Source organism: Oncorhynchus mykiss, chromosome 9 (genome assembly GCF_013265735.2).
Source record: "Oncorhynchus mykiss isolate Arlee chromosome 9, USDA_OmykA_1.1, whole genome shotgun sequence".
NCBI classification, from domain to species: Eukaryota; Metazoa; Chordata; class Actinopteri; order Salmoniformes; family Salmonidae; genus Oncorhynchus; species Oncorhynchus mykiss.
Window position 1 is genome coordinate 14755120 of NC_048573.1, and position 19481 is coordinate 14774600.

General features: G+C 41.3%; 1 protein-coding gene across 1 annotated transcript; it reads left to right on the forward strand.

The window, feature by feature from the left end:
* Window positions 1–1743: 1743 nt before the first annotated feature.
* On the forward strand, window positions 1744–8384 carry LOC110531582. Its single transcript, XM_021614851.2, has 5 exons — window positions 1744–1901; window positions 2043–2339; window positions 3940–4200; window positions 4419–4576; window positions 7841–8384. Exons 1-5 carry the CDS (start codon window positions 1853–1855, stop codon window positions 8246–8248), a joined length of 1173 nt encoding a protein of 390 aa, XP_021470526.2. The 5' UTR covers window positions 1744–1852; the 3' UTR covers window positions 8249–8384.
* Window positions 8385–19481: the final 11097 nt, after the last annotated feature.

Below are 19481 nucleotides of genomic sequence, written 5' to 3' on the forward strand. Positions count from 1 at the left end.
TGGTGAAATAGTAACGTTATACTATGCTGTTGTATTATTTTCTATTATTTAGAATTACTCATTCACGAATCATTATGTGATCTCCCAAGACATTGATTCAGCTGTTATCTAACTTTACTAGTGAGAAGTGGCTTGAGCGACGCTCGGGTGTGCTCTGACAGCAGTAGACCCCTGCAATCCGCTGTGCTGAACGAGCACACAATTTGATGATGCAGAAACGATTGGCTTGCGCTGCGCAGAATATAAGATTGGAGAAGTGTTTAACATCCCCATGGCTTAGGCTACCACATTTTTATGATAGCCTATATATATTTTCATAATCTCAAAGTGACTCCAAGACAGGTTGGAATGTCTGACTGAAATACGTTATACATCTATGTTTTTTTCTATTTTTTAAAAAATATTTTTTTCCTTCTATTGTTTGGTTGCTGGACACTGGACAAAGGGACAAAATGCGGGACTGTCCCGAACAATCCGGGATATGTGGTCACCCTTCACACATGTCATCGCGTGACTCAAGTTTACTTATGTGATGGTTATTATATCAATATTTGTTCACAAGGTCATTTCCACCGACATTTCTCCCTTAGTTAATTTTACAGACAGAAACATACTTCCTTGTCTAGCTTATTTTGTTTTGTCGACATTTGTAAAGTTTACCGAAAACGTGTATGTTTCCATCAGGACTGTAATAAACATTTTTATTCGACATGTAACTTACTTTCCTCGCATAAACAGGTTGGATGGAAACCTGGTTACTGATCAATTCATTAAGTTAGGGAGATGGGTATGGTGCATGGTTGGAATGTTTCAGTTTTCCCCCAATTGTGTCATACTGTAAACTTTCGGTGGCTGTTATAAACATGGACATCCCATGGAAATTCAGTAGTGCCCTGACACACACAGAGAACCTAAGTAGGAAATATACTGAAACAACTCTTCTCGGTAGAGAACTTGTCAACAGGAACCTAGCTGGTTTTGAACTGCGGCCTCGTAGTTACAATAATACATATCGTTCTGATAAGAACTGTACTTCTCATTGTCAGATGATCCCAAAAGAGGAACCAAGAAACCAAATGCATCTCAATATGCAAATAAGTGTTCTCAGATGCATATACGATAATATACAGCCTGGATGCCAGTCTGTTTGTGCTAATATGCCACTCTTGTACTTCGTGTCATATGACAAATATAAGGGGTGGAATGTTAGCACAAAACAGTTCTGGATTAATGAAATGGCCACCAGACTATTTACATTGAACCCCCCCCCCCCCCCCTCCCTCCATTTGTTATGTACACTGCTGCTACTCGCTGTTTACTATATATGCAGTCACTTTACTACATGTACAAATTGCCGCACACTAACTCGGTACCGGTATCCCCTGTATATCGCCTCGTTATTGTTATTTATTGTGTTAATTTTTATTATTTTTTTCTTTCGTTTATTTGGTAAACATTTTCTTAACTGTTCTTGAACTGCACTGCTGGTTAAGGGCTTGTAAGTAAGCATTTCACGGTAAGGTCTTGGTGTATGCCAAAGTTTGATTTGATTTCAGACTAACGGAGACCATGCTGTTCCAGATAATAACAGAACATTGCCGACATCTGTTCATGCAACAATTATGTAGAGTAGATCATATATTTATATAACTTGGGACATACTGTTGAAACCCCCATAGTTTCTTTCTAGAGTGGTAAAAGTGACGTGAGAGTCATACGCATGTGGGGGAAGTTGTGGGGTGTTTTTTCTCACCGTTGCGGGGAACTGCAACAGGTGTTAAATACTAGAGGGTTTAATTAAATATCACTTTGACAGAAGCCAAGAAGTCAGGCTTTTGATCTCTCAAACATTATGGATTTTCTGGGTTCACTACTAATCATTTTGCTGGGTACCATCACAGGTACAGAATTCTACTCTATGATTTTTAAAATAATATGAATTATATTATGTGTAGGTATAAAGTACAGTATATCCCATTATTGGTATACCAAATAAATAAATAAACTTTCAAAATGTGATCCTGCTGTTCCTTTGTCTTTAGGGACCAGGGCAGATGTCCATCCAATAGACAAATATGGGTTGAAGGGCGGTGCAGTGTGTTTGACAGTCAGAGAAAACCCTCTTCAAGAGATGGCGATGAAATGGATGACTGATAGCAATGTAATAGCTGTGAAGGAAAAAGTTTCTCCTCGATACAAGGAGAGGGTCGATTATAACTCCACAGACCACTCTCTTTGTCTCAGGAAACTGGAACAAACAGATACTGGAATCTACATTGCATATAATGTTGAGATATGGAAGGAGACACAAATGGTCAAATACAATTTGATGGTCCAAGGTAAGTTTTGTCAAGGCTTTTTTACATTCCACTCATTAGCTACGTTTCCATAAATGTGTCCTTTAATTTTGGTTGTCAACATTTAGAAAGTTCGCATATAAAATAGACAATTGCCTGCTACCAGTGGTGTAAAGTACTTAAGTAAAACTACTTTAAAGTACAAGTTAATATTTACTATTTACATTTTTGATAATTTTTACTTCACTAAATTCCTGAAGAAAATAATTTACTTTTTACTCCATATATTTTTCCTGACACCCAAAAGCATTCGTTACATTTTGAATGCTTAGCATGACAAGAAAATTGTCACGCACTTATCAAGAGAACATCCCTGGTCATCCCTACTGCCTCTGATCTGGCGGACTCACTAAACACACAGGCTTCGTTTGTAAATTATGTCTTAGTGTTGGCGTGTGTCCCTGGCTAAAATTGTGCTGTCTGGTTTGCTTAATATAAGGAATTTGGAATAATTAATACTTTTACTTTGTACTTAAGAATATTTTAGCAATTAGATTGACTTTTGATACTTATTTAAAACCAAATACTTTTAGACTTTTACTCAAGTAGGATTTTACTGCGTGACTTTTACATGAGTCATTTTCTATGAAGGTATTTTTACTTTTACTCAAGTATGACAATTGGGTACTTTTCCCACCACTGCCTGCTACCGTGCATTTTCATTGAACTGTCGATGACATCACACCTGAACAAATATAAATTCTACGCAAAAACCTAGTGTGGAATAAAAATGAAGTGGCTGCAGTGTTTCCAATATCCATTTAGACAAATTGCGCATGAATACATTGGCGACAGCCTGTATTCCTTACCACCTATCTGGTTCATGTCTCAGGTAGCCTGCAAAAGCCAGCATGGATAGGATGCAAGAATTTACTCATATTTGCCATATTCTAATAATTATCATGTGCCAACGTATCTCCACTGTCCCTGCCATGGGGAAACTTACACTCCTGTAGATCTGAAAAAATGTAGTGGTTAAACTTGCATCCAGCCAACCAGGAAAGCAAGGTTAAGCAATTCAGGCATTCTTCAAAAGTCAAGACAATCCTTTTCCTGCAAAGAAACATTATTTTATAGTTTAAAAGCAAGCAGTAGACATTTAGAATTAAATGTTAAGTGATGACTGTATTACATAACAGGCTGAATCACAACCGGCGGTGATTGGCCTAGAGTCTTTCGGGTTTGGCCGGTGTAGGCCGTCATTGTAAATAATAATTTGTTCTTAAACTGACTTGCCTAGTTAAATAAACATTACATAAACACATACTAATGACATCACTTGCCCGCTTGCCTTCAAAATTATTCGGCAATGATGATTTATATGAAAACACCGTTTCCGTCATCATTTGTTGCAAAAAATAAATATCCATCTCTTTCGAAAGGATACAATTTCTGTCGATCTTTAGAATGTTTATCTCGTAGCTGCCTTTCCATTACACATGTGGCAATGTTTTTCTATTGCTTTTGTCGAATAAACCTGAATCAATGCAAACATGCCTACTGTCACCTGCTTGGTTTGATGAATGATCTTTTAGGACATCTTGACATTTTTGTAAACCCCTGATATTATCACTTATTTTAGAAGCTGTTTCCATACCAGTCATGGAGGTGGTGTCGCTCTCCTCCAACTATAGTGATGGAATGTGTGACGTCACAGTGAACTGTTCAGTTACAGGTGTGTGGGTGTTGTCTGTCTGTGATGGAGGTCAGTGCACACTGTCACAGCAGTCTCTTTCACACACCAGAGTCAACATCATCATCTCCAATGACAACGGGACTATCCAGTGCACTGGCAAAAATAACTTCAGTGCAGAGACCAACTCACAACGCATGGAGGACATGTGTAAGTCTAATTTACTAGCTTCCACCTTCTGTGCATACCATTGTACATTTGTTTATCAAGAACGTTTTAATATCATTGCAGTAATTATAATTATATTACAGTTATATTATTTCCCATAAAAAAACAGAATAACAAAATGTGTGTGTGTGTGTGTGTGTGTGTGTGTGTGTGTGTGTGTGTGTGTGTGTGTGTGTGTGTGTGTATATGTAACCTCTCAGGTAAAGGTGAGAAGAAGGGGAGAGCTTCAACATTACCAGTTGGGACCATTATGGGCAGTGTTACTGCTCTTGTCTTCTTTGTTGGTGTGTTATTTGGTGTAGGATACATCATATTAACCAGAAGACGGCAATCCTCTAAAAATCAGCAGTCAATGCAGGTACCCGCTCTGTCAATCATGTTTAACCTCCTAAAGTCGATGTCTATGCCCCCATCAAAACCCGTATGTTTAAGCTATATATATCTGGGGCGTATTCATTACGCAGTAGCAAACGCAATGAAACAGGTGGCATCTACCTGAATTTGTCCAACAGAAACGTTTTCTGTTTGGCTAATGATTACACCCCTGCGTCTCAATCCACAACATCTGCCGATGTCGGCCTTCCGCAGCTGCGGTGGAAGGTGGCAGAGCTACAGCAATGTTTGTCAGAGCAGGACACAACCTAAAAATTGGTCTTCTCATGAAAGCGTCCAAAGCGTCCAAAAAGTTTGGGCTACACACTACTATCACCCCTCTGGAAAGATCACTCTCAAGAACACGATGGTGTTCTTCGGATTGCTCTAGACCCCAACAAGCCTCAAAAGACTCATATAAAGGTAACCCAGTACCAATTTAAAAAAATCTATGGAAATATTTTTGTGCCCTTAAAAAAGGGGAGTACATTCTTTTATCTCTCAGATCTGTTTCGCCATGTATGAATGTGTTATTCAACGCATTTCTGAGGGCTAATAGCAGTAACACCAAATTTCATAGAATATTTTTTTTAAATAATTTTTTGATACATAAAGGGGTCCTAAAATTCAAAATGTAATTGCTAAATGATCCACGGTGTGACCATCTTAAAACAATTCAATATGTCAGCTTAGTAGAAACCCTGGCCCTTAGGGGACTTCTGAGAATGCTACAGTCTTTGTGGCGCAGCAGAAAGATCAGCGTATCCCAAAACCAGAGGTTGTGAGATTAAATCCCAGATGGGGTCATATTGAAAAGTCAGTATTAAGTAATCATGTCAAACGTAATCGTATTTTTGTTCAACTTTGAGCAGTTGTTTTGGGCCCTGTTCAGATTTTCTGAGGATAGCTACAGCTCATGTCTTTTTGGAAGTTTAACTCAAATCTTACTGCTGGCCTTGTCCTAAGAATCACACCACCCCGCCACCATCCAAAAAACAAACTCGAGAACTTTAAAGGCCTGATTGCTTGGATCATTTTTCCTCTAAGAAAAAAAACAAAAAAAATGGTACATGTCAGTTTTTTTGGGCCTGCTGTATCTGTAGGCTCTGCAGTAGTCACATCGTCATCAGAATCACACATTTCTTACCTTTCTAACAGTAATAAGCGTGCATAGGAGCTATAGTTTTGAAACGGAAATGTACTTTATTAGGGTAGTATACAATATTATGTGATTTAGAAAATGCCACCAGAGAGCGTCAGAGTTTAAGAGACAAGATTTTTACACTATTTTAGCTGAATAGCGTACTACTTAAAGCCACATGCCGTTTAATTACTTCCCTTATGAAAATAAATCATGACATTTGAGCTGATATTTTCACATGTGAAAACAAGAGACACATGGGAGGTCAGTTCACATGTGAAACCCTGTAACACCACCTTTTCATGTTAGCAGCTCACATGAATGACATGTTATCAGCTCACATGAATGACATGTTATCAGCTCACATGAATGACATGTTATCAGCTCACATGAATGACATGTTATCAGCTCACATGAATGACATGTTATCAGCTCACATGAATGACATGTTATCAGCTCACATGAATGACATGTTATCAGCTCACATGAATGACATGTTATCAGCTCACATGAATGACATGTTATCAGCTCACATGAATGACATGTTATCAGCTCACATGAATTGCAGATTCACAGGTGGAATTTGCAGTTTCACATGTAAAACACGTATGTATACATGTGAAAAACATTCAAATGTTATCAGGTGTAGTTAAAAAAATGTTTTGCATCCCCATGTTTTTATATATATAGTTTCATGTTATCACATGTTGCTTTTACATGTTGTCACATGTTATCACATTAACTTCACATTCGATCAGGTGAAATTCATGTGGTTTTTAGGTAAGGGTAGAATACAGCATTTACATGTAGAGTGGGTAAAACAGTATATAAACATAATTAAATTGACCAAATTACTATTTGCATAGGGCAGCAGTCTCTAAGATGCAGGGTAGAGTACCGGGTGGTAGCCGGCTAGTGACAGTGTCTAAGGTTCAGGGCAGGGTACCAGGCGTAGGCCGGCTAGTGATGACTGTTTAACAGTCTGATGGCCTGGAGATAGAAGCTGTTTTTCAGTCTTTCGGGCCCAGCATTGATGCACCTGTACTGTCTCTGCCTTCTAGATGGTAGCTGGGTGAACAGGCCGTGACTAGGTTGCTGAGGTCTTTGACCTTCTTGGTCTTCCTGTTACTCCAGGTGCTGTGGTTGCGGGAGGTTCAGTTGCCGTACCAGGAGGTGATACAGCCATACAGAATGCTTGCGATGGTGCATCTGCATCAGTCCACGTTCAGCTGCTTCGTTTTGTTGACGTTGAGGGAGAAGTTATTTTCCTGGCACCACTCCGCCAAGGCTTTCACCTCCTCCCTGTAGGCTGTCTCATCATTGTTGGTAATCAGGCCTGTTGTGTCATCAGCAAACCTTGATGATTGAGTTGGAGATGTTCGTAGTCACGCAGTCATGGGTGAACAGGGAGTACAGGAGTGGGTTGAGTGCACACCCCTGTGGGGCCCCCGTGATGAGGATCAGCGTGGCGTATGTGTTGTTGCTTACCTTCACCACTTGGGGTTGGCCCATCAGGAAGTCTAGGACACATTTGCACAGGGAGGGGTTCAGGCCCAGGGCCCTGAGCTTAGTGTTGAGCTTGGAGGGCACTGTTGTGTTGAATGCTGAGCTGTAGTCGATAAACAGCATTCTCACATAGGTTTTCCTTTTGTCCAGGTGGGAAAGGGCAGTGTGCAGTGCTATGGCAATTGCGTCATCTGTGGACCTGTTGGGGTGGTATGCACATTGTAGTGTGTCTCGAGTGTCGGGTAAGGTGGAGGTGATTTGATCCTCAACTAGCCCTTCAAAGCACTTCATAATGAGTGTTACGGGGCGATAGTCATTTAGTTGTTACCTTTGCTTTCTTGAGTACAGGAACAATGGTGGACAAATTGAAGCAAGTGGGGACAACAGACTAGGAAAGGGAGAGATTGAATATGTCCGTAAACACTCCAGCCAGCTGGTCTGCACATGCTCTGAGGACTCAGCTTGGGATGCCGTCTGAGCCGGCAGCCTTGCAAGGGTCTTACTCAGGTCGGCCAGAGATATCAGGAGCACTCAATTCTGGTGAGCGGTCAGGGCCACATCAGCGACTCTGTGTTGTTTCTCACATTTCTCTTCTTCTAACAGGTCGTTATTACAGAAGTTGACAACACTATACCAGGAAGACCAGAACTACCAAACACCCCTGGTTCTGAGGTGACATCTATCTATGTCACTGCAGGCAGACCAGGAGCAGTACCAGCATCAGCATTAGAAGAACACCACCCAGTGGACAAAGGGTACACTTTACCAGAAGAAAGTACAGAACCACCGGCAGAGGCACTCTACAGCACTGTGCAGCAACCAGCGGCAGAAGAGCGCCACCTAGTGAACAAAGTGGGCTGTCCAAAAAGACTGAGGCCAGGACCACATAGCCCTTCTGATGCAGATCCTACATCAATCTACAGCACAGCCAGCTTTAGCCCAGCGCCACCCAGTGGACAAATGGACAAATATGGGAATAATGTCAACAAACTAGACAAATTACCTTACTAAACTACCCCTCCATTCCCCTGACTTGACCCATAGACTTAGAAACCGAAGAAAAACACAGGGAAGTTACAAAGAGAATAACTTATTTTTTTAATATTGTCTAATTTTTAAACATTTTTACCCCTTTTACCCCCCAATTTCATAGTATCCAATTGTTGTAGTACTATCTTGTCTCATCGCTACAACTCCCGTACGGGCTCGGGAGAGACGAAGGTTGAAAGTCATGCGTCCTCCGATACACAACCAACCAAGCCGCTGCTTCTTTAACACAGCGCACATCCAACCCGGAAGCCAGCCGCACCAATGCGCCAGAGGAAACACCGTGCACCTGGCCACCTTGGTTAGCGTACACTGCGCCCAGCCCGCCACAGGAGTCGCTGGTGCGCGATGAGACAAGGACACCCCTACCGACCAAGCCCTCCCTAACCCGGGCGACGCTAGGCCAATTGTGCGTCGCCCCACGGACCTCCCAGTCGCAGCAGAGCCTGGGCGCGAACCCAGGGACTCTGATGGCACTCTGATTAACCACTGCGCCACCCGGGAGGCCCCGTTTATGTCTAATTTTAACCATATTTAAATTGGCAATCTGTGATTGCTACAACGATTTTGGAGACTTTTAAATTAATTATATATAACTATTGATTAATATAACTTATGCTTGTTTGTAAACAATGTAATTCTAAACAGACACTGTATAGCTTCAAAACATAGTTACAAATATCATTTTGATGTCGTGAATGGTCAGTCCATAGCATCCATAGCCTCATCTATGAATTTAAGTGGTTACATTTCTCCAGCCCCATCACTATGCTGTTAACCTCAAAAAGGTGGCAGCATGACGGTATTCTAATTGTTCATATTCTGAGATCACATTTACACATAACTATAAAAGGTATCCATCTATCCATTTCAGTAGCTGTCACATCCAGCTGGTTATGGGAAGGAACTACAGAGGTATGGCAGTCAATTATGGCTAAAAGCGGAAGAATTTGTCCTGTGAACACAATCTGAAATATCGGAGTGGCTGTGGTTCCAGATTTTCTGGATCCTGATTTGCCGTGGCTAAGATAGAGATTTCCAATTGATAACTTTTTTTATGTAGCTGCTGCCCACTCCGCTGCCTACGTAGCTGCTGCCCACTCCGATGCCTACGTAGCTGCTGCCCACTCCGATGCCTACGTAGCTGCTGCCCACTCCGCTGCCTACGTAGCTGCTGCCCACTCCGTTGCCTACGTAGCTGCTGCCCACTCCGATGCCTACGTTGCCCAGTAGACAGGCTATATACAGTAGAGAGACTATATACAGTATCAAGGCTATAAAAGTAGCAAGGCTACATACAGACAGACACCAGTTAGTCAGGCTGATTGAGGTAGAATGTACATGTAGATATGGTTAAAGTGACTATGCATATATGATGAACAGAGAGTAGCAGTACCGTAAAAGATGGGTTGGCGGGTGGCGGGACACAATGCAGATAGCCCATTTAGCCAATGTGCGGGAGCACTGGTTGGTCGGCCCAATTGAGGTAGTATGTACATGAATGTATAGTTAAAGTGACTATGCATATATGATAAACAGAGAGTAACAGCAGTGTAAAAAGAGGGGTTGGGGGGGTGGTTCATTCCCCACTGCCTTCAGACACACATAACTATCACACTTTCACAAAATGTATGAATACATGGCTAAAGGTCAATCAGATATGTGAACATAATCACCTCGCTGTGTGTTGCTACTTTCCATGTTGTCTGTAGCTTGTGAGGTGTGGAAACACTTTGTTGCTTTTATGAATTTTGTCTTGCTGCTTTTTGTTCTATGTTGCTCTGTCTGTATGCTACGTCTCGCTTGTCCTATGTTGCTCTGTCTGTATGCAATGTCTTGCTTGTCCTATGTTGCTCTGCGTGTGCTCACTGCTCAATGATTGTCTATATTATAATTGTTTTTAATAACCCGCCCAGGGACTGAGGTTGAAAATTAGCCGGCTGGCTAAAACCGGCACTTTTTCCTGAAACGTTGATTAATGTGTCCCTGTAAAAATAAAATAAACTCAAACTCAAACATTTTGTTATATTTCAGCCTTATTCTAAAATGATTAAATCGTTTTTGGTAGATTCATGAGGAAAAAAATGACTTTAATCTGTTTTAGAATAAGGCTGTAACGTAATACAATTTGGAAAAAGTCAAGGGGTCTGAATACTTTCCAAATGCACTGTATGTGTGTTTTAACATATGCATGTTCATGTTCATATGCATGTACTTGTTATTCCTCCTGTACTTCAATACCTGATCACTCCTGTGGTCATTCTAAAACGTGCCACTAAACTGTGCCTTTTGATGTGCCAGTCATATTTTTACTGTAAATAACTCCTCTCTACTATGTTAGGTGTCATTATCAAACAAATCATTTTCTAGCCTGGTCCAACATCTGTTTGTGCTATCATTCCACCGACTGTTTGGCATGACAAGGGGTGGCATGGTGGCACAAACAGACTGGTACCAAGGCCAGTCCTTTTCTATCGTGCCAGTAAATGTATTTTGTAATGCCTGTCAGAGCTGTGTAGGTCAGAGGTTTCATCAGGGCCACGTTCAGTAGCCAAACGTAGGAAAGTTGTAGACAGGAATGCCACAAATGACTGATTTCTCATTCTACATGTAAGAGATGCCTGTTTGTTCTACATAGTACATTTCTAACTGAAGATTTGTGAACATTGTGTCCTGCTGATCGCGCCCCATGTCTGTGATAATGTTTATAATGTGATAGGAAAGGTCAGGGCCCATCTGTAATACTGGAACCTCATTATGCTAACGGCTAATATACTCTGAAATGTCTGTTTTAATAAATAGGAAGATTTCCAACAGCTCTCTTTTGGTCCATCTCTATCAAATGAAGTCCCTACAAAACTCTACAATTCTAACAAAGCCCACACATCTCTGTCGATGCCCCACGTCCATGAAGGGAACTTGCAGGGGGTTTACATTTTTTATTTTGATATTGGAAATATCTTATTTTAAATTAAGAATCTGAGTCAATGGCAGCCAGGAAAAAAATTCAGGTCCATGTTGTTGTATGAAATGTGGGTCTGATCAAGTTGATTCTTTCTTGCCATGGAAATACAGTGAATCAGACTCAGAGCACCTTCACACCTGAGAACTTTAAACAGCTCTTCTCAGCACAGAACCCAGTCAACAGGAAGTGGTTTTCAGTTTCTTGTCGTGGTCTCTCACACCTTTGAAAGGGAGCTACACACCCCCACTCTAACCATAGATGTTAACGTCTCATTTAAACGTCTTGCTAACTATTTAGACAGCTGTTAACAATGTACACGTATGTACAATGTACAAAATACACGTACACATGTATTTTGTGTTGTACACATCTGGTAGTAGAGTAGTGGCCTTAATGTAATGAGAAATCTGTTGTGAAATGTAATTTAATGCAAAAAATAAATACAAAATTGGCCACACTGAAGACACTTATATAGGTATGCTAATAGAGGACTAGTAAAGGCCCAGTGCATTTTAAGTAAAAATGTCAACTACATTTTTCAGTGTCTAGCAGCATTTGTAACTTGAGTCTAATAATTATCTGTGCAAAACAGTTAATCTGTTCATATTTGCGGAATAAAAAAAAACTTTCTTGATACAGTTTTGATTTCCAGTTTCTTGAAATACTTTGCAAATGCAAGTTATTTCTATGTGAAAACTGAAATGGTCTATTCATTCTTTTTAGTAGACACAGCAGTGAGTGCATATATTTTCATACTTTTTTGTACTGGTCCCCTGTGGGAATTGAACCCACAACCCTGGTGTTCCAAGCACAATGCTCTACCAACTGAGCCACATCATCACAAACCACTTGATGTCTCAATGTACTCAGTTACTGTATTGAACATTGTTTTTCTTCATGGTGATGGAAAGTCCACAGGTTCTAACCTAGATGACCAGCCTATATACAATACACTAATGCACATTTACATTAAGTGGTTTGTAAGGATGGTAAATGAAAACTGCACAAAAAGTGGTTTTCTATATTATTTGATCAAGAAAAATATTTAATTTGATGTGGATGTTTTGGGTCTTTGCCCATAACTGCACTTTGTAAATGTTTGAGGACAGGGTTTTGTTCTTTTTGGATTCCATAAGAATGATGATTGCAGAGAAAGGAACAGGGCAACAACTCTTAAAATTCCAACTACTGAATCCTCCAAGATACTGTTCTTAATTATACAACTTCCATTTTTTACAAAAGCTGAGATGCTGAAATAATTTTTTGATTCAAGTAAAGTAGTGTGAATAGATGGTTAATTGTAATGGAGACCCTGGGAGTCGAGAAGCAGGTGCATAACCAATGCCTCCTGGGGAATGGAACTAAGGGAGTGACATATATGGGAGTTAATCAGTGAAATGTGTCTCCAGGTGTGTCTCATGAGGCGTAGGTGTTAGTAAAGATGGTGTCAGGTGAGTGTAATGATGGTTGTCTGAGCCAGTGATTAGTAAACCGGCGACGTCGAACGCTGGAGAGGGGGAGCGGGAGTAGACGTGACAGTACCCCCCCCCCCCCCGACGCACGGCTCCAGCCACAGGACGATGCTGGCCAGGGGGATGACTTCGAGGGTGAGGAGCAGGCAGGTCGGCAAAGGTGGAAATCACAGATGATGTTGGGATCCAGAATGTCCTCCAACAGAACCCAACACCGCTCCTCTGGGCCGTACCCCTCCTAGTCCACCAGGTACTGGAGCTGACCCCCATGATGTCGGGAGTCCAGTAGGGATCTGATGGCATAGTCGGGACCTCCCTCGACATCCAGTGGAGATGGAGGGGTGTCTGGGGGACAGCCTCAGTCAGGGGACCAGGAACCACCGGCCTGAGAAGGGCGACATGAAAGGAAGGTGAGATACGGTAGTCACTGGGGAGCTGTAATCTATACATCACCTTGTTGAGCCCACAAACTGGTGTGCGTTCCAGGACGCCGGAAAAAACACTCCAGGACAGAACACAGGCAAAAAACAGACTCAGGAAACGGGATTCGTGACAGTCATGGTGCTGACGAAGTACTGTAGGTATCCTTGTTCATCGAACGTCTGGGACATGTCCTGATTCCCTGTCGTTTCCATTTGTTGAGGCAGTATTCTGTAAAGAAGACGCTGGGAATCGAGAAGCAGGAGGTGAGTTTAAAAATGCAAGAACCACGGAACAAGAATAGCATCTGGACAGGAAACACATAACCAATATTGCCTGGGGAATGAAACTAAGGTAGTGACAGATATAGAGGAGGGCATCAGTGAAATGATGGAGTCCATGTGTGTCTTTTGATGAGGCGCAGGTGTGCGTAACGACGGTGCTAGTGGTGCGTAATGATGGTTGTCAGAGCCAGTAATTAGTAAACCAGCAAGGTCGAAAACCAAAGAGGGTGTATGTGTGAGGGTGTATGGCCAAAAGTTTTGAGAATGACACAAATATTAATTTCCACAAAGTTTGCTGCTTCAGTGTCTTTAGATATTTTTGTCAGATGTTACTATGGAAAACTGAAGTATAATTACAAGCATTTAATTTGTGTCAAAGGCTTTTATTGACAATTACATGAAGTTGAGGCAAAGAGTCAATATTTGCATCAAGACCTCTGCAACCCACCCTGGCATGCTGTAAATTAACTTCTGGGCCACATCCTGACTGATGGCACCCCATTGTTGCATAATCAATGCTTAGAGTTGAACATAATTTGTGGGTTTTTGTTTGTCCACCCGCCTCTTGAGGATTGACCACAAATTCTTAATGGGATTAAGGTCTGGGTAGTTTCCTGGCCATGGACCCAAAACATCAACCTTTATTTAACTAGGCAAGTCAGTTAAGAACAAATTCTTATTTTCAATGACAGCCTAGGAACAGTGGGTGTTCTGTTCAAGGGCAGAATGACAGATTTATACCTCGGGGGTTTGCTCGGGGGTTTGAACTTGCAACCTTCCAGTTACTAGTCCAACGCTCTAACCACTAGGCTACCCTGCCGCCCCATTGTTTGTCACCAAACTGTTCCTGGATGGTTGGGAGAAGTTGCTCTCGGAGGATGTGTTGGCACCATTATTTTTTCATGGCTGTGTTCTTAGGTCAAATTGTAGGCTACCCTGCTGCCCCATTGTTTGTCACCAAACTGTTCCTGGATGGTGGGAGAAGTTGCTCTCGGAGGATGTGTTGGTATCATTCTTTTTTCATGGCTGTGTTCTTAGGTAAAATTGTGAGTGAGCCCACACCCTTGGCTGAGAAGCAACCCCACACATGAATGGTCTCAGGATGCTTTAGTGTTGGCATGACACAGGACTGATGGTAGCGCTCACCTTGTCTTCTCCGGTCTTCTCCGGGTGCCCCAAACATTCAGAAAGGGCATTCATCAGAGAAAATGACTTTACCCAGTCCTCAGCAGTCTAATCCCTGTACCTTTTGCAGAACATCAGTCTGTCCCTGATGTTTTTCCTGGAGAGAAGTGGCTTCTTTGCTGCCCTTCTTGACACCAGGCCATCCTCCAAATGTCTTTGCCTCACTGTGCGTGCAGATGCACTCACACCTGCCTGCTGCCATTCCTGAGCAAGCCTTTTACTGGTGGTGCCCCCATCCCGCAGCTGAATCAACTTTAGGAGACGGTCCTGGCGCTTGCTGGACTTTATTGGGCGCCCTGAAGCCTTCTTCACAACAATTGAACCGCTCTCCTTGAAGTTCTTGATGATCTGATAAATGGTTGATTTAGGTGCAATCATAATGGCAGCAATATCCTTGCCTGTGAAGCACTTTCTGTGCAAAGCAATGATGATGGCATGTGTTTCCTTGCAGGTAACCATGTTTGACAGTGGAAGAACAATGATTCCAAGCACCACCCTCCTTTTGAAGCTTCCAGTCTGTTATTCGAACTCAATCAGCATGACAGAGTGATCTCCAGCCTTGTCCTCGTCAACACTCACACCTGTGTTAACGAGAGAATCACTGACATGATGTCAGCTGGTCCTTTTGTGGCAGGGCTGTAATGCAGTGGAAATGTTTTTTGGGGATTCAGTTCATTTGCATGGCAAAGAGGGACTTGCAATGAATTGCAATTTATCGGATCACTCTTCATAACATTCTGGAGTATATGCAAATTGCCATCATACAAACAGGCAGCAGACTTTGTGAAAATTAATATTTGTGTCATTCTCAAAACTTTTGGCCACGACTATAGACGTGACATTAATAAGTGATAAGCAGTAATGGACAGTCATTACCATCATGGGACTTTTATTAATTGTTTTTTTTCTGTGTTACAGTGTTCATTATCTGGCTTTATGACTTAATTTGATGCTTTACTTCAACAAAGTGTGTCATAAGGAGATCAACGTTGCACCACACAGAGGTCCCCCATTGAGTTATGATCAACCTTAAAGAGGACGGAGGAAGTAGTGAGGTGAGAAAATGCTACTGTTGTTTTATTTAGTCTTTGAGTCACTCAGAGTCGACAGATCAGAAGTATACCAGACTTCATCTCTCACTTCTAAAATGAACATTCTGTGGTTTCTACCTCCTTCTCCTTCTTGTCTGGCTGAGGTTCACTTTACAGTTTCCTTTAAGATAGTTGGAAAGGTTTAATGTGTTTGTGGTTTTGTTCTTTTATCTTTGTGGGGAGCTGAAATCAGCTAAAGTCCCCACAAATAAAAAAAAATACAAGTAAAACAAATACAATACATTTCCCACAAGGACAAAGACTATTTTACGATTAAGGGTTTGGTATAGGGGTTAAGGTTAGGGAAAATAGGATTTTGAATTGAATTCAGGTCCCCACAAGGATAGAAAAACAAGTGTGTGTCTTCAATTTGCACAAGTATGTGTTTATTACAAAACACTAAAGAGAAAATAAAGTCAGTTTCAAAACATTTCAATTGACTAAGTACAGCACACAATAATCCAGCCACTTTTTCCACCAAGTTAAGTCAGTATTTCATCTAGAAATACTTGTTTCACATTGCATATAAAGTAATAGCTTTTCACAATGCAATGCTCACATTACCTTTGATATGATTGTTTTCTCAAACCAACATGACCGACGTCACACACTTACACCCACACTGTTACGTTCCCCATCAACAATACCAAAAATTGTAGGTCGAACTAACAATGAGTCACTGACAACCAAAAGGAAACAGGTGTGGTTTTAGGAGGGTATCTGAAAGACACCCATGGTGTCCACTGAAAGTTGACTAGCAACAACAACTGGGACCTAAAAGACACCCACCATGAGCGCCCACACAAATTTCCCGCTAAGAGACATACAAAAGAAAAACCCATAGCAAACTTAAAGACAGGAAACAAACCAATAAGTTGAGCAAAACAAAAAAAACATGGAAGACATTTCTAGAAACCAAACAGGGAAAGCCAACTAAAGGTGTTAACCCTCCACATCTCTCAAGGCCACTGGAGAACTGGGCCAGGCACTCTTAAAACTTCTTTGGGACTGGGATTCAGTATTGAGTAGCTTGGATAATAAGGTGCCCAGAGTAAATTACCTGCTACTCAGGCCCAAAAGGTAGAATATGCATATCATTAGTAGATTTGGATAGAAAACACTCTGAAGTTTCTAAAACTGTTTGAATGATGTCTGTGAGTATATCAGAACGCATATGGCAGGCAAAAACCTGAGAAAAAAATCCAACCAGGAAGTGGGAAATCTGAGGTTTGTAGTTTTTCAAGTTATTGCCTATCGAATACACAGTGTCTATGGGGTCAGATTGCACTTCCTAAGGCTTCCACTAGATGTCAACAGTCTTTAGAACCTTGTTTCGGGCTTCTACTGTGAAGGGGGAGCGAATGAGAGCTGTTTGAGTCAGGGGTCTGGCAGAATGCCATGAGCTAAATCATGCGCATGGTCGTGAGAGGTAGCTGCGTTCCTTTTCATTTCTAAAGGCAAAGGAATTGTCCGGTTGAAACATTATTGAAGATTTATGATAAAAACATCCTAAAGATTGATTCTATACATCGTTTGACATGTTTCTACGAACTATAATATAACTTTTTTGACTTTTCGTCTGAACTAAGTGATTGCGCATTGAGCATTTGGATTACTGGCTAAACGCGTGAACAAAAAGCAGGTAGTTGGACATAAATTGACTTTATCGAACAAAACAAACATTTATTGTGGAACTGGGATACCTGGGAGTGCATTCCGATCAAGATCATCAAAGGTAAGTGAATATTTATAACGCTATTTCTGACTTTTGTGACACCTCTCTTTCTTTGGAAAATGGCTGTATGTTTTTCTATGGCTAGGTGCTGACCTAACATAATCGCAAGGTGTGCTTTTGCCGTAAAGCCCTTTTGATATCTGACACAGCGGTTGCATTAAGGAGAAGTTTATCTATAATTCCATGCATAACACTTGTATCTTTTATCAATGTTTATTATGAGTATTTCTGTAATTTGATGTGGCTCTCTGCACTTTCACCGGATGTTTGTTTGAGACAATGGATTTCTGAACATAACACACAATTTCAAATGAGATTTTTTAGACATAAAGATTAACTTTATCGAACAAAACAAACATTTATTGTGTAACATGAAGTCCTGTGAGTGCCATCTGATGAAGATCATCAAAGGTTAGTGATTAATTTAATCGCTATTTCTGACATTTGTGAGCCCTCTCCTTGGCTGGTTTCCTGTGACTAGGTGCTGACCTAACATAATCTTTTGGTGTGTTTTCGCCGTAAAGCCTATTTGAAATCGGCCACTGTGTCTGGATTTACAAGACCTTTCTCTTTAAAATGGTGTGTAATACTTGTATGTTTGAGGAATTTTAATTCATGGGATTTCTGTTGTTTTGAATTTGGCGCCCTGCAATTTCACTGGCTGTTGGCGAGGTAGGACGCTAGCGTCCCACATATCCCAGAGAAGTTTTAAATATTACCTGGGCCAACTGTAACGGCTGTTGTAAGGAGTGGAGGACCAAGGTGCAGCGTTGTACGTGTTCCTCTTTATTTTAACTGACTGAACACTGAATACAAAAATAACAAAAGGAAAACCCGAAACAGTCCTGCAAGGTGAAACAAACACTAAACAGAAATACAACTACCCACAACCAAAGGTGGAAAAACAGGCTACCTAAGTATGATTCCCAATCAGAGACAACGATTGACAGCTGTCCCTGATTGAGAAGCATACCCGGGTGAAACATAAAAATACAAAAACTTAGACATACAAACATACAAGGCCCTCCCAAATCACACCCTGACCAAACAATAGAAACATACAAAGCAATCTACGGTCAGGGTGTGACAGTACCCCCCCCCCCCCCCCCCCCCCCCCCCCCAAAGGTGGCCGCAAAACCTGAACCTATATGGAAGGGTCTGGGTGGGCATTATTCCGCGGTGGCATTATCCCGCTCCACTTCTGACTCGGCCCACTTCGGTAATGCATGTAGAGCGGGAACCCTCACCGCCAACCCCGGACTGGAGGACGCCACTGGACTGATGGTCAAGTCTGGCGTGAGTGTTGTAAATCTTCACATTTATTAAAGCGAACACTTCATAGTATATTAGCTATAAGCATGATGAGGTTCCAGTATTAGAGATGTGCCCTGACCTAGCCAACACTTTACAAACTCACAGACATAGTGCGCGATCAGCAGGTTTTGAATATACCACTTGCTGCGTTACAAGTTTTACTAGTTTGGAGTTTTGTACTAAGAATTTAAAAAATTCACCATATACTTGTGAAAATAGCAACAAAGCAATTGAAAAAAACTGTATGATGAAATCGTCAACCCTGTTACAGTCAACCTTGTCACTTAATAGGCACTTACAATAGTAATTGTTTTTTTTAATCTCTTGAGATGGGGAAAGGTTTTTTTTTTTTAAGTAAAGAATAAATAAAATAAAATTGTATTGATTACATGCGCCAAATACAATGGGTGTAGACTTTACAGTGAAATGCTTTCTCACTAACCTATCTCAACTATGCAGTGTTAAAAAATGATAATAATAAATTAATAGTAACTACACAAGAGGACTAAAATAAAATACCCAAGAATGGAGCTATATACAGGGAGTACCAGTACCAGATCAATGTGAGGCTATATACAGGGAGTACCAGTACCAGATCAATGTGAGGCTATATACAGGGAGTACCAGTACAATGTGAGCCTATATACAGGGAGTACCACTTCCTTATGCCTGAAACACATGCTTCTAGCAAGGGCAATTTTGGGGCTTCACCATGTTTCATTGAAATGTAC

What these genes read in the sequence shown, in the direction of transcription:
- LOC110531582 (XM_021614851.2), top strand. Translation starts at nt 1,853, where the DNA reads ATGGATTTTCTGGGTTCACTACTAATCATTTTGCTGGGTACCATCACA. An exon ending in ATACAATTTGATGGTCCAAG is followed by an intron (nt 2,340 to 3,939) that starts GTAAGTTTTGTC and finishes CACTTATTTTAG; the next exon opens with AAGCTGTTTCCATACCAGTC. An exon ending in ACAACGCATGGAGGACATGT is followed by an intron (nt 4,201 to 4,418) that starts GTAAGTCTAATT and finishes GTAACCTCTCAG; the next exon opens with GTAAAGGTGAGAAGAAGGGG.